This window comes from Wyeomyia smithii, chromosome 2 (genome assembly GCF_029784165.1).
Source record: "Wyeomyia smithii strain HCP4-BCI-WySm-NY-G18 chromosome 2, ASM2978416v1, whole genome shotgun sequence".
Lineage (NCBI taxonomy): Eukaryota > Metazoa > Arthropoda > Insecta > Diptera > Culicidae > Wyeomyia > Wyeomyia smithii.
Genome location: NC_073695.1, coordinates 228,515,868 through 228,530,436, shown reverse-complemented (window position 1 = coordinate 228,530,436; position 14,569 = coordinate 228,515,868). Strand labels below are relative to the sequence as shown.

The 14,569-nt window shown below is 43.3% G+C and overlaps 2 protein-coding genes across 2 annotated transcripts; one reads left to right on the top strand and one right to left on the bottom strand.

The window, feature by feature from the left end:
• Positions 1-1,016: 1,016 nt before the first annotated feature.
• LOC129721846 (eukaryotic translation initiation factor 3 subunit M) lies at positions 1,017-2,958 on the bottom strand. The gene is made up of 4 exons (XM_055674902.1): positions 2,784-2,958; positions 2,369-2,652; positions 1,832-2,313; positions 1,017-1,770 (listed from the first exon to the last, which is right to left on the bottom strand). Exons 1-4 carry the CDS (start codon positions 2,826-2,828, stop codon positions 1,421-1,423), a joined length of 1,161 nt encoding a protein of 386 aa, XP_055530877.1. The 5' UTR covers positions 2,829-2,958; the 3' UTR covers positions 1,017-1,420.
• A 611-nt stretch (positions 2,959-3,569) lies between these two features.
• Positions 3,570-6,449, top strand: LOC129721594 (cysteine--tRNA ligase, cytoplasmic). Its single transcript, XM_055674347.1, has 3 exons — positions 3,570-4,541; positions 4,600-5,535; positions 5,593-6,449. The coding sequence occupies exons 1-3, from the start codon at positions 3,768-3,770 to the stop codon at positions 6,088-6,090; spliced, it is 2,208 nt and encodes a 735-aa protein (XP_055530322.1). The 5' UTR covers positions 3,570-3,767; the 3' UTR covers positions 6,091-6,449.
• The last annotated feature ends 8,120 nt before the right edge of the window (positions 6,450-14,569 follow it).

Sequence of the window (14,569 nt, the reverse complement as noted above, 5' to 3'; positions counted from 1 at the left end):
GTATGCGTTACAGCAGTGCTCCTCCAGCCATCTTCAAGGGTAGCTGCGCCAAGCTGCTCTTCCGTGGGTAGCTCTGCCTCCAGCTGCTGCGCGTATTCCTGTGCGGCCTCGGCGTCCCGCAGTTGCTCAATATTTTGTCGCGGCATTCGACTTTGGCGGGTGTTATACACCGTCGATAGTTTTGAGCGCATGCACACAGCTACTAGGTAGTGGTTCGAATCTATATTCGCACTGCGTCGTCGTCGGGTCTTCCTTCATGTGGGCAGTGCACGTTAATGATGCTGTAGTTGAAGAACCTGCCCTTTATCCTCAACATGCACATCCTTGCGTTGATCAGCTGCCACCCGATCACGCGTTGGCGCATCTTGCCCAGTACTATAAAGCCGGTTCCCAGCTCGCTTGTGGTGCCACAACTCTGGTAGAAAGTAGCCGCCCGGTGCCCGCTTTTCCATACCTTCTGTCCTGTCCAACAAAGTCGATGCCGGTTGTTCCGATTCTTATTATCTCTTACATTGTTTTTAACAAATTGTTTTCAGGGGCGGCTGGTTGGGCCTTCCCCAACCCCCTTTCTCGCCGGAGGACCATCGCACAGTGGGGCGACTTCATACAAAGGCTGGCCAAGCAAAAAAAGTGTCGATAAATGCGTCAAAAATTGGGTATTTACTTAATTTTGGGGTGCTGAAAACGAATCTAGCACTCATTTTTTATTTTGGGCCGTCCATAAAGCACGTGACCCAATTTTTAAAGATTTTTTACACTTTCCCCTTATTTTTTTTATTAAATAGAATTTGATGCCTAATTTGTTCCACTCTAAACACCCGATCGCGATAGTCAGTTTCCCATACAGAAGATGATTAGGAAACCAATGCAAAGTGTATTAGCGCTTCTGAAACGTACAGTCAGAAGCCAACAGCGTAAAAAGCGAATTTAATGTATTATGTACCTACTACATGTACAGACACTATTTTTTTACTTAAATGAGTTAATAAACCAAAGTAAAAAAAAGAAACAATTGCTTTAGTTTCGTTCATATCTAAAAAATGTATATATTATTTATGAAATTTGCAATTAATACAAGCTTAGCGATTATCATCTATATACTATCGATCCAGTTTTGTGTAATGAACGAAACAACCCTCCCACTAAGAACAGCGCACTGCCAACCGTTGGCCAAACCCCTAGGCCTTGGTAGAACGGCGCCTCCTCACACGGTAAGCCTTTTACTAAGGTCCTTTTAGTCTGTTTTTTTTTAAGTAGTCACTCGCGCTTTTGAATCTTCCGCCCGTTTGCTGCAGCAGACTAAGGCGAAAGAGAAATGATCACTTTAATTTACTTTAGTCACACTTTCCGATTGATAATTGTCTGTTTTTGCTTCTATCGGGAGACGTCTCACTATTTTCGTACTGCACTAGAAACCGACTTACTGCTTGTGAGCTAGTTCAACCTGTGCCTCGGCAACGGATTTCATATTTTCCTGAACAAGGGTAAGATTAGCTTTCCATGCGTGCAACAAATCACGCAATTGCTGCCACTGTGGCCGCCCGAAGGTTCGATGCATAGTACTGGATATGTGCACCTTTCGGGCCTTTTGGTCCATCCGTGCACGAACCAACTTAGTTTTGAGCACTTCAATGATGAACGGTTCAACGTCATTCTCACCAATCTGCAGCTCTTCCTGCAGTTGCTGAAATGTCATTTCCGGATTGCTCTCCGCCAGCTGCATGAATGACAGCAGACGCATTTTCTTAATGTTCTGCTCGTGGTTCAAACCTACGTTAAAAACAAAATCAGACAATTTTTAATTTCTAAACGCGTAGGTACTCCAAATTACCTTGAGAATTCACAAACTCCTTATGGTTTTGGTAAAACTGCAAATAGCTTGGCAGTTTTTCCGACACAAACACCGACAGTAAATCGTGAATTAGCTCTCCTTCTAGAAAGCGGACGGGTTTCAGCGAGAGCAAGGGGTCCAGTAGAAAAGTGTTCGGATCGGCCAGTGCCGTCACGATACACTTCATGGCGTCTTCACGTGCGTAGGAAGCATTTTCTGCAGTATATGTTCCCAACAATTCGATCATTACTTTGGAAGCCAGCTCACTGTTGGTATCCTTAAGGACATCATGTAACAGACGGTACAGTTTCTGCATCTGTTCATTCGACGGTGGGCATTGAGTGAACTGCGTTTTTAGCTGATCAACGCCAGAGAACACTTCTTTTACCTGGTCAGCTTGCTTTGCCACCTGAACCAAGTGATAGTAAACATGGTACCGCAGTGGGGAAGTTGCCTCTAGGTTGCTAAACAAACGCCACAAACTAAAACGAACAAATGATTCAGGTCAAATTTCTTCAGCTTTTAAGAAAAACTCACGATTGTAAGCAAACTCGCGCTAAAGTTTGATCCGGCGCTTTGGTCATCTTCTCGCAGAAAGCTAGAATAAGATTCTCGCCCCGCTCAAGCGGAATCGAAACAATTATTGACACGACGCTATTCAACACAGCATCGATTTCTTCGACCGTGTGCGGACTTGGCTCCTTGAAGCAAACATCGCAAACGCCAATGATTTTGTGCAGGTCATCTTCGATACCCTTAGATGATTGCTCCTCACTGATCTCTGCGCCGAGCTTCTTAAAGAACTTCCTCAGCTCTTGTGCCTGAAAAGCATCGACATACGTAGCGTTCGATCAGTAATGTAACCTCATTCTTTTTGCTATCCGAAGGTAGTCATATTCGGACATAGTTTGTCCCAAGAACTACCTCGATGATGTGTGATTTTGTCACATACCTGATCTTCGATTTCGGCATCGATAAATATAGCCACTCCTTGCATTTTTACGCTAGATTTTCACCGAAATTTGCAAGCACACAGACCGCAACACGTCGCGAAAATCGAAAGAATCTTGCTGGAAAAGGAGTTAGTTTGACGTTTACGTGCGGTGTCCGCGGCTGCAGTAAATCTGTCATTTGGTCGATAAAGAAGAGTGAATTTCAGTGTGTCCAGTGTAGCCAGCGCACGTAAGTAATACAGTGTCTCAGTGCTGAACCATCAGTAGAATTGGCCCTAACGACTCTATTGATATTGGTTTGGTTTTTGCTTGCGAAAGTGAAGGAAAGAAATATTTTTGCTTTTGAACAGCCTTAAAAATCCCTTTTACTTGTGTCAGGGCCAATACATCTTTCACTTCTCAAGAATTTGAAATTAAAAAGAATTCAACAGGTATCTTCATTATTATTCGTTATCGGAGAGGTTTTCACTTTTAGTAATAATCATAAGAAACTGACCGTTACTTCTTCTTAGACAATCTTTTTTGCCAAATCAGATCGTTTATGTATGTAAAACTCCATCCCTTCCATATTTTTACTAACTTCGCAGTCAGTTTACTGTCTCAAAATTTTGAGTCTACCTACACATTCCTCTTTAATTCGATTTCGCGTAGGTGTGAACAGCCTTAAAAATTTCTTGTGAGTTGTGACTCCGTCAAAGCGAATGGAATTTGTCGGATTCGCCTCCACATATTACAAAATAAAAAAACTGGCAGCTCTGTTCGTTGAACACATGCTGTGCTGTTGTCAAAATCCTCCGGTCGGTGTAAATTTTGCCGACAACGACAACACTCTTCGTGACTAATCGCGTGTCCAGCCAGTTTTATTTGCTGCGTGAGCAAGGCCAGAAACAGTGGTTTGTGATATCATTTTGACGAGTGATAAACTATCGCAAGCATTGCGTCAACCAACATTTTTGTAACAGTTTAATCATCATTGCGACAACATGGCAAAACGAGTTCAACCAACGTGGCAAACGCCGACCCCGCTTTACGAAGAACCCAAACTGCGCCTGTACAATAGTCTAACCCGGCAGAAAGAACTATTCGTTCCCCGGGATGGCCGAAATGTGAAGTGGTACAGTTGTGGCCCGACGGTTTACGATGCGTCCCATATGGGACATGCTCGGTCCTACATTAGCTTCGATATACTCCGTAGGGTACTGACGGATTACTTTGGATATAATGTACTATACGTGATGAATATAACGGATGTGGACGATAAAATCATCAAGCGAGCCCGGCAGAACTACCTGTACGAACGGTACGTAGCGAAGACAACCTCGTTGGAGGATCTTCTGAATGACAATCGGGAAGTGATGGATGCTTTCCGAGAAAAGCTAGGCGGGACCACCGACCCAGACAAAAAAGTTATGATGGAACGAATGCTGGACAATCTGACGGCCGCTGTTGATAATCTTACGATTGCTGTGAAAAGCGGCCAAAATGGACAAATTAAAGATGCCCAGCGGCAGTTTTTGGAAGACTCCAGAGATCCGTTGGCGGATTTATTGGACAAAAAGGAAGGAGCTACGGTTACTGAGAACTCAATTTTCGAAACTCTACCACGTTACTGGGAGGACGAGTTCCATAAAGATATGAACTCCCTTAATGTGCTATCACCCGATGTACTAACCAGAGTTAGCGAGTATGTTCCACAGATTGTAAAATACATACAGGAGATAATCGATAACGGATTGGCCTACGAGGCTAATGGATCAGTAAGTTTGCTAATGTTGTTAATGTTTTTCTTTCGTTAAAACGAAATTACATTTACAGGTTTATTTCGACGTAGCTGGATTTGATAAGCGTGAAAAACATTATTATGCTAAATTGGTTCCGGAGGCTTACGGCGATACCACGTCCCTTCAGGAGGGTGAAGGAGATTTAAGTACTGGAGAAGATAGGCTGTTGGAAAAACGTTCCGCAAATGATTTTGCTCTTTGGAAAAGCAGCAAGGCGGGTGAACCTTGGTGGGACAGTCCCTGGGGTAAAGGTCGCCCGGGGTGGCATATCGAGTGCTCTGTAATGGCTTCGGATATATGCGGAGATTATCTCGATATTCACACTGGTGGTGTGGATTTGAAATTTCCGCATCACGATAACGAATTGGCTCAGAGTGAGGCGCATGATGGAACTTCCGAGTGGGTGAAATACTTTCTACACACGGGGCATTTGACAATTGCAGGCTGCAAAATGTCTAAGTCTCTGAAAAATTTCGTCACAATCCAACAGGCTCTTCAAAAGCACTCGGCTACTCAGCTGCGATTAGCCTTTCTGCTACACTCCTGGAAAGATACGTTGGATTACTCTGAAAACACAATGGAAATGGCCGTACAGTACGAACGATTCCTAAACGAATTTTTCCTTAATGTAAAGGATTTGACACGGCACGTGGTAAGCGGAAAACCGCGTGATCAATTCAACAATTGGACCACAGTTGAAGCTGAACTGCAGGACAAATTAAATGCCGCGAAAAAATCAGTTCACGAAGCTCTTTGTGATAACATCGACACTCGGACGGTGTTGGACACTCTAAGGGACCTGGTGTCCCACAGTAATGTGTATATTCGTGACTATAGACAAAAAGTGAACGCCTTGCTACTGAGACGTATCGCAAGCTACATTACCGATTTACTGCATACGTTTGGCGCAATCAGTGGACCGCGAGGAGGAATTGGTTTTCCCATTGGAGGGACAGCCGGAAGCTCTGACGTAAGTGACAAAAAATATACTGTATGGTTATTTAATTAGATTTCATGTTTTAAGCAGCTCGAGGAAACCGTTATGCCGTACTTATCGGCTTTGGCCGAATTCCGCGAAGGCGTACGCGAGCAGGCACGTGCACTGAAAGCTACTGCCATTCTCGACCTGTGCGATCAGCTGCGTGACGATATCTTGCCGAATTTAGGCGTACGTCTGGAAGATCGCGAAGGTAGCGCAGCGGCGCTTAAACTTGTAGACCGCGATGTCTTGCTAAAGGAACGGGAAGCCAAGCGAGCAGAAGAATCTCGGAAGGCGGCGGAGAAGGAACGCAAAAAAGCGGAAGCACTGGCAGCCCAAGCAGCCAAAGATGCGCAACGAAAGATCAACCCAATCGATATGTTCCGAGCGGAAACGGATAAGTATTCAGCGTTCGATGCCCGTGGATTACCGACACATGACGCGGAAGGTAAAGAAATTAGTAAAGGGCAGCAGAAGAAACTGCAGAAGCTACAACAGCAACAAGAGAAGCGTTATCAGGAGTATCAGGATTCGTTGAAGGCTTGAAGCTGAGTTCTCTCCTTTTCCCGTTCATAACGTGATAAATTTCATCAATTATATATAAAGCTATTGCTATGAAATGTTTTATTCTATCAATCTAAATGCATGCGAAAATTTTTAATCAAAAGAAGAAACATTAAGCCTCATACCCATCCTTTTCACACTGTTCGATAAGACCTCAGACCACAGAGTAATCCTATTTGTCCAGGCTCAGAAGCAAGTCTCTCTAATGAGAAATAAATTATACCTGCTGAGAGCTTGATCTTGAATCAGCATTTATAAGATATCATTTAATGACAATTTGCAAAAGTTAAATAAATTAACTCAATTACTGCATGAAAATCCCGATTTTCATGGTATAACAAGCAAGCGCTACACTTTTTTCAGTTCAAATCGCATTGACTGCCGTGCCGAGGTTACGCGTATACAAATCATTTTGAAAACTAGCCAAATTTAAATAAATGTTGTTTATGTTACCTACCGCTACAAGTAAAATTTATTATATTGATGGAGGTTTTCCTCTCTCGATTCAAAATTGCCGGTGCTCTAACAAATAAAAAAAAAATCTGTTTCTTGAGATTGTTTTTTTTAGCAAAAATGACATGGAGCACGATTTGCAAACCCCTGCGTACGATATTGAAAACCCCAATGCATGTACATACTGCTGTTCTACGCATAGTTGTTCAATGTTAAAAGGAAGCTGCCTAGAATTCATATTTTGTTCTTTGGGCAACTTCTCTTTTAGTAACTGAGAAGCTAACGGAAAATGCTCCCTTTTAAACCGAGAAAAAGAAACAATTATTCACCCCTCGCACGCGATGATTGTAAGTGAAAATGAACTCTACGACTGCCATATTCTAGTGTTCGACATCGGACCGGGTAGGGTCCGGTCCGGTCCGGTCCGGAGTCCGATCGGACCGGAACCTTCAAAGTCCGATTTTTTTCCGGACCGGACCGGAACGAAGCCATCCGGACTTCGGAACGGACCGGGTAATGCTTTCCGGACCCCGGACATTTTCGGTGAAAAAAAATTATTTAATTTAGGTCATAGAACGCAGCAAGTTTTTCATCCTTTTTGATTTTCTTCGCTGCTTTTATTAAAAGTCAACCCATATGGCCTTGCTCGCCTTTGTAACCTGTAATATATGCTTTAATTGATCACATGGTTCTTATTAAATTAGAAAGACATTGATTGTTAGATTTTTTCTGCTATTCCAATTTTGCTCCTGCTATCACTTCGAAACTAGTGAGCAACTGATAGACTCGCACAACTTGTTCTGAGTTTGTGCTTAATTCAAGGTGGTCAGCGAACCGGGAAAAAGCCGGAAATTCGAAACTGAACCGGGAAAACCGGGAAATTTATCATGTCCATTTTTAACATTATTTTTCATTTACACATGCTTGGGATCTGTTGTATTAGTTCAACGCACTATACATTTTCTGCCATCTCACTAACACTGGAAGGCTCAAGGAACCATTTAGTTGGTCTCGAGGTAAGGTGCTGGAGTAACAAGCCAGTCGTCATTCGTTAGAATCTCGGCTAAGAGAGACGACCGTTAGAGTCAATGATCCTATTGACGCTAACGCTAGTCCCGCAATTTTTTTTTTTTTTCTTCACAAATCATTTATTTGACACGGCACAAATACAATTCAATGTTTAACGGCGCCAATTATATCGGATGACTTAAAATCTATAAGCAAATTTTTTATCCTCGCTGCCGACTACGAGCTGAAATTAAGTCTATCTTAAAACTAGCATGTATAATTCAATCAGTGTTTTATAGTCTGATGATCATCGAATGAATATGCAGCATGTATGGATTTGTTCTGCTAAGCCACGATGTCATGAGCTGGGACAGGGGCTTGTAATCCTCGGGTTCTGAGGGTATTGTGCGGGGTCTAGTTGCTGGTTTAGGTTCGTTGTTGTTGTTCGCTGGTGTTCAAGTGGCCAGGTGTGTGCCGCTGAGCCAAGATATCAAGAAAGGCCTCGGGTTTTCCTGGCGAGTTCGTGTGGGGTTCAATTTGCTGGTTCCAAAATCGAGGTCTACGACGTGATCTTGCCGTTTTGATGAATGTGGGTGGAAAGGAATGGGACTAGACTTGGGCATGGATGGATTTCAGGAAAATGTATATAAGGGACATGTAGGGTAGGTCGCGACTCGCCAAGACATCACGAACAGGGACAGCTGGTTCTCTACCCTCGGCCCGGAGGGAAGCTATTAATTTAGACCTGGCGTCACGGTGTACAGAGCATGACCAAACAACGTGCTCTATGTCGTGATAACCTTCACCACAGGCACAGACACCACTTTCTCCGAGCCCAATACGACGGAGGACATCACGCAAATGAAATCTCGACCTACATCCAACCCCTTGAACCACGGATTCGTCGATACCTTGGGTATAATGGAATGTAACCACCTTCCCAGTTCCCCTCTGGTCCAAGAATTTTGCCAACTGATGATCGTGTTCTGACGTACAAATGCGAAAAATTCATTAAAAGCAATTGGTCTTTCATAAATATCACCGTTTGTTGCGCCCACCTTAGCCAAAAAGTCCGCTTTCTCATTGCCCGGTATCGAGCAGTGAGAAGGGACCCACGCTAAGGTAATCTGAAACGATTTTTCGGATAAAGCACTCAGATGTTCCCGTATTTTCCCCAGGAAATACGGAGAGTGCTTAACATCGTTCATCGATCGGAGAGCCTCAATGGAACTGAGACTATCCGTAAAGATGAAATAATGGTCCGTGGGCATTTTTTCGGTAATCCCTAGGGTATACTGAATAGCAGCTAATTCTGCGACGTAAACAGAAGCAGGATTATCGAGCTTATGGGAGACGGTTAAATTGTTATTGAAGACACCGAAGCCAGTGGACCCATCGAGAAGTGATCCGTCAGTGTAGAACATATTGTCGCAGTTGATGTAATCGCTGCATGCGTAAATGATCCGGGATTCCACGAGTTTCTTCTATCATGGATGTATCGAAAAACACAGTAGAATCAGAAGTATTTGATAAGTTGACACGATTTGGAACATTCAAAGAAGGGTTAATATTTTGGGACATGTGATTGAAATACAATGTCATAAAACGGGTTTGAGAATTGAGTTCGATTAACCTTTCAAAATTTTCAATCACAGGACGGTTCAAGACCTCACATTTGATAAGAATACGAGAAGACAGGCTCCAGAAGCGGGTTTTCAACGGTAGAACTCCGGCTAAGACCTCCAAACTCATCGTATGGGTCGATTGCATGCAACCTAAGGCGATACGCAAACAACGATATTGTATTCGCTCCAGTTTGATCAAATGTGTGTTTGCTGCGGAGCGGAAGCAGAAACACCCGTACTCAATTACAGACAATATCGTTGTTTGGTAGAGCCTTATAAGGTCTCCTGGGTGGGCTCCCCACCATGATCCGGTTATTGTACGAAGAAAATTTACTATTTGCTGACTTTTCTTCATCAGATACCTAACATGGCAACCCCAGGTGCCCTTAGAGTCGAACCAGATACCAAGATACTTATGCACCAAAACCTGAGAGATCGTTTTACCCATTAATTGTGGTTGGAGCTGAGCAGGTTCATGCTTCCTAGAAAAAACTACTATCTCAGTCTTCTCCGGAGAGAATTCGATACCTAGCTGTAGAGCCCAAGCAGACAAATTGTCCAAGGTATCTTGCAATGGTCCTTGCAAATCGGCAGCTTTGGCTCCTGTAACAGAGACTACGCTGTCGTCGGCAAGTTGTCTTATCGTGCATGAATTTGCCAGACATTCGTCGATGTCATTTACATGAAAATTGTAACATGAGCCCTGGGGAAGACCCATGTAGCTAATTCGAAAAGTTGCCAATTCGCCATGCGTAAAATGCATGTGCTTTTCGGACAACAAATTGTGCAGAAAATTGTTTAAAATTGGAGAAAATCCAAGACAATCATTCGTCCCTTTGGCCCGGCGGAAGCCAAACCGAGTATCTGATAGCAGACCATTTGATTCGACCCAATGGTCTAAACGACGGAGTATCATTTTTTCCATCAATTCCCGGATACAGGATAGCATTGCAATCGGCCTATAAGAGTTGTGATCAGAAGCTGGTTTCCCCGGTTTTTGGATGGCGATCACCTTCATTACCTGCGATTACCTGCGGTACAATGTTTTGCGCCAGGAACTTATTGAACAAGTTCAACAAGCGCCTCTTGGCATTGCCGGGTAGATTCTTCAACAAGTTGAATTTGATTCTATCTAACCCAGGCGCGTTATTGTTACAGGACAGGAGGGCAACTGAAAATTCTGCCATCGTAAAAGGTGATTCTATCGCGTCGTGGCCCGGAGACGTATCGCGAACAAAGTTTTGCGCAGGAACAGAGTCCGGACATACTTTCCTGGCAAAATCAAATATCCACCTACTTGAAGACTCCTCGCTTTCGTTGACCGTTACGCGATTCCGCATTTTTCGGGCTGTGTTCCAAAGAGTGCTCATTGATGTCTCCCTCGATGTCTCGTTTACGAACCGACGCCAATATCCGCGTTTCTTTGCTTTAGACAAGCCTTTAAGCTTGGTATCAAGCTCCGAATACCGTAAATAGTCGCCAGGTATACCTCCCTTCTGGAAGGCCAAAAACGCGTCGGATCTTTGCGTGTAGACATCGGAGCACTCTTTGTCCCACCACGGAGTTGGAGGCCGCTCTTTGATCGTTACGCCGGGATATTTCTTCGTTTGGGCTTGCAACGCGGCGTCGAGGATTAAGCCCGCGAGGAGGTTGTATTCTTCAAGTGGTGGATGATGTTGAATCGACTCGACCGCTTTTGAAATCATTTCCTCGTATAACTTCCAATCGACATGCATGCGAGTTGAACCGTTAGTAATTGAAATAAGAATAGGCAAATGGTCACTACCGTGAGGATCGAGGATTACCTTCCATGTGCAATCCAACCGTAGCGACGTCGAACATAAGGATAGATCCAAAGCGCTTGGGCGCGCTGGAGGTTTCGGGATACGTGTCATTTCACCGTTGTTCAAAATAGTCATGTCGAAGTCATCGCAAAGGTTATAGATTAAAGAGGAGCGGTTATCATTGAAAGGGGATCCCCAAGCCACACCATGAGAGTTGAAGTCTCCCAAAATCAAACGTGGCGAGGGGAGAAGTTCTATTAAATCAAAGAGCAGCCGTTGCCCAACCTGTGCTCTGGGAGGAATATATATTGAGGCAATACAAAGCTCTTTACCTTGTATTGTCATTTGACATGTGACAACTTCGATGCCTGGAATCGAGGGGAGGTTAATACGATAGAAAGAATAGCACTTTTTAATCCCTAGAAGTACTCCATATGGGGTGTCTCGATCAAGGCGAATAATATTAAAATCATGGAAGTTAAGATCAATATTTGAAGTAAGCCAAGTTTCACGAAGGGAAAATGCATCGCATTTGTTTTTATTTATCAAAACTTTAAATGAATCAATTTTTGGTAAAATACTTCTACAATTCCACTGTAAGACAGAGATAGGATCCTTCATATACGCAGATGAATTAGGCATCGAAGGATACAATCGCAGCAAGGAGGGGCCATTGGGCAGTCAACTGCTTCAAAAATGATCTAACTGTTGGGAAAAGTACTGTGAGGAAATTTTTAATTGGATCAGGTATATTGAAGTTTTCAAAAATCCAGTCCACGATGTTAGAAAAATTCACCAATCCAGAGTTTATTTGATTATCTGGGTGTGCAAAAGTAGCAACTGGGGTTTTAGATGTTCCAGGAAGTGCTGGGAACTCCTTCTGGGACTTTAAATTTGCAAGCCCAGGAGGAGTTTGCTTCGGCTTTTCCGCAGCACTTTTAGATTTGTTCGTATTATTCATTCCATCTTGAGAAACCTTAGGTCCTTTCCTGGGAAGCTTCGAAGAGGAAAGATTTTCCCTCTTTCTAGACTCCCCAAGACAGGCAAAAAAAGTTCCCTCTAGTGGTTCGTCAGAGTCGGTTTCATCTGAAGCCAACAGATCAAAGGGGTTCGATGATATGGTAGAAGTGATCACGGTCTTCTTAAGAATCTCAGCGTAAGAACGCTTTGAGCGCTTCTTAAGAGACCGTTTAATTTTATCTCTGCGTTGCATGTACACCGGACATGCGGAAAGCTCATGCAGATTTTCCCCGCAGTGAATACACTTTTCAGTGCTTATACTGCAAGAATCTTCCGCATGAGTCTCCCCACACTTGCCACACCGTGCCTTATTGCAGCAGTAGGCAGCTGTATGGCCTAACTGTTTGCAATTGGTGCAATTCATAACACGGGGCACATACAAACGCACAGGCAGACGAACCTGGTTGATAGAAACGTGGCTAGGGAGTGCAGATCCGGCAAACGTAACGCGAAACGAGTCTGACGGAGTGTATACTTTTTTACCGGAGACGAGCGACATGGACCGTAATTGCTTAACATCCAATACTTTCGCCTCGGTAGTGGATTTTTTGAAGTAGCCGACGCCGCTTCCCAGAATACACTCAACAGTCAGACTCGAATCGGTTATTACACCGTCGATCTCCACGTCTCGTGCAGGTACATACACGCGATACTCGCGTGTAAAGAGCTCAGAGCGAGCTATATCGTTGGCCTGATCCAGATCATTGACCACGACACGGAGCTTGTTTGGTCTGACTTTTTCGATTTCGGTCACGGCCTTGTATCGTGACGTCAGATCTTTCGCGATTTGTAACGTGTTCAGTGATTTTCCTCCTGGTTTGGGCCTCATGTAGAGAACCAGTGGACCCGTTGATCCGTCTGGGTAAAGCCTGGGACGAGGATTGACTAAAGCAGGGACAAAGGGGGGGGTGAACAGGAGGGTCAGGGTCGGGTGGGTTTGGAGACGGGGGATCGGGTGCTAAGGGATCCACATCCATTGCGCTCAAACTAGCGCAACAGTACAGTGGCAAAGAATCACGTACCTCTTTTTTGTTGTCTTCAATAGCACAATGACCGAGTCTTTCGGTGCTGGAACAGGCAGCTTCGCAGCGGCACAGCTATAACACAATAGCAGGATGACCTTCGGATTATCAGTTTGTCTTTACACCGCACTTCGCACTCTTTGAAACACGACCGAGTAAGCAATGCTTTTTTTCTTCTTCACACAGTAGCGATTTTATAGCGCGACAATCACCTAATGCGTCCATTTTCATCGAGCGTTCGGGACGGAATCCTAGTCCCGCAACTGTTCTGTACACTAACAGTTGGCTGCGATTGTTTTTCTCTAATTTGTCTCCCCTCTCATTCGCACTGATTAGGGCTTCAACAGTAAGTGGCGATCAAACATCAAAACAACCACCACTTTACAGGATCAACGTCTAATGTCATTTATGGCTGAGTTTGTTTCAAAGTTATGTACCGAATTCTTCACAATTGATCTAAAAATACTCTTTAAAAAGCAACAAGATTTGAATCTTGGGTTACAAATCGCCAACAAAAACCTTCAAAGCCCAGGGAAGGTAAAAACTTCAAATTACTAAAAAATATTTTGAAGGCCAGAGAAGTCAAGAATGATTCCAATAAAATTTTATATGTTAACTTGAAATAGGCAAAAACTAAACTATGATAAAAAAAATATTTTAAACCTGAAACAAGTAATGCCTCCAACAACCACGCTGGATCTGGGTTCGAATCCCAACGCCATAGGTGTCGATGGTTGTGTGGTGACGTTATTCACTCACAATCAAGCAACACTGATCTAGATTCAATCCTCCGGAGATTTTCTGAGGCGAAAAATCTCTGGGTTCTTCTATCGCATTGGGGGTGAAGCCGTTGGCACCGGTCCGTTAATCAACGGATCGTTAGTTAAGATTCTAGTTGAAGTCGCCTCCCCGGGTGTCGGTGATTGACATAATAGTGGCAGAAATGGACCATCAGAAAATAAGCAAAAATAAAAAAATCTTAACCTAACCCATCCCCGGCGTATGATGCCATATGGCATTACCTGACATTAAAACTTGATTTGAGTTCAACATTTATATTTGAAAATTTACACGAGGAAACTATTCAGCATCGTTAGCGAATAGATTGATGCTTAATATGCAATACAGTTTATGTTAATTATGCACATAGTTGATTAGTAATAAGAGTTTAAAGTTCATTGTTTGAGGTAAAAACTGATTTTTCTCCACCGGTAATCGGTTAACCTTAAATCCGCTTGAGAAAATATCTTGAGGCCAGAAATTTCAGAAATTGATTTTGAAGAATTTGCGTTTCAAAAACCAGATGCAACGAAAATAATTTAAAATTTAATTCAAAAGTTTATTGAATAGTATTCTAGAGGCTCAAAATGCAGAACCTGTCTTTGTTTTTTTTCTCAAATTGCTTGCATACTCCTCTAAAATCAGAAAGACATATTTTTCAAATAAAAAAGGCAAAACTATAAGGGCCATTGCGGAAATCATTCGCCTAAAAAAAACCTGGAACAATACCACGTAAGGATAACAATGGTATCAAATTAATCCTTTCTAT

Bases quoted from the DNA above. Each gene is read 5' to 3' on its own strand.
- LOC129721846 (XM_055674902.1), bottom strand. From the start codon at position 2,828: ATGCAAGGAGTGGCTATATTTATCGATGCCGAAATCGAAGATCAG. The intron at 2,314-2,368 runs GTGAGTTTTTCT...TGTTCGTTTTAG, and splicing joins GCGCGAGTTTGCTTACAATC to TTTGTGGCGTTTGTTTAGCA. The intron at 1,771-1,831 runs GTAATTTGGAGT...TTTTTAACGTAG, and splicing joins GGAGTTTGTGAATTCTCAAG to GTTTGAACCACGAGCAGAAC.
- LOC129721594 (XM_055674347.1), top strand. From the start codon at position 3,768: ATGGCAAAACGAGTTCAACCAACGTGGCAAACGCCGACCCCGCTTTAC. The intron at 4,542-4,599 runs GTAAGTTTGCTA...TTACATTTACAG, and splicing joins CCTACGAGGCTAATGGATCA to GTTTATTTCGACGTAGCTGG. The intron at 5,536-5,592 runs GTAAGTGACAAA...TGTTTTAAGCAG, and splicing joins GGACAGCCGGAAGCTCTGAC to CTCGAGGAAACCGTTATGCC.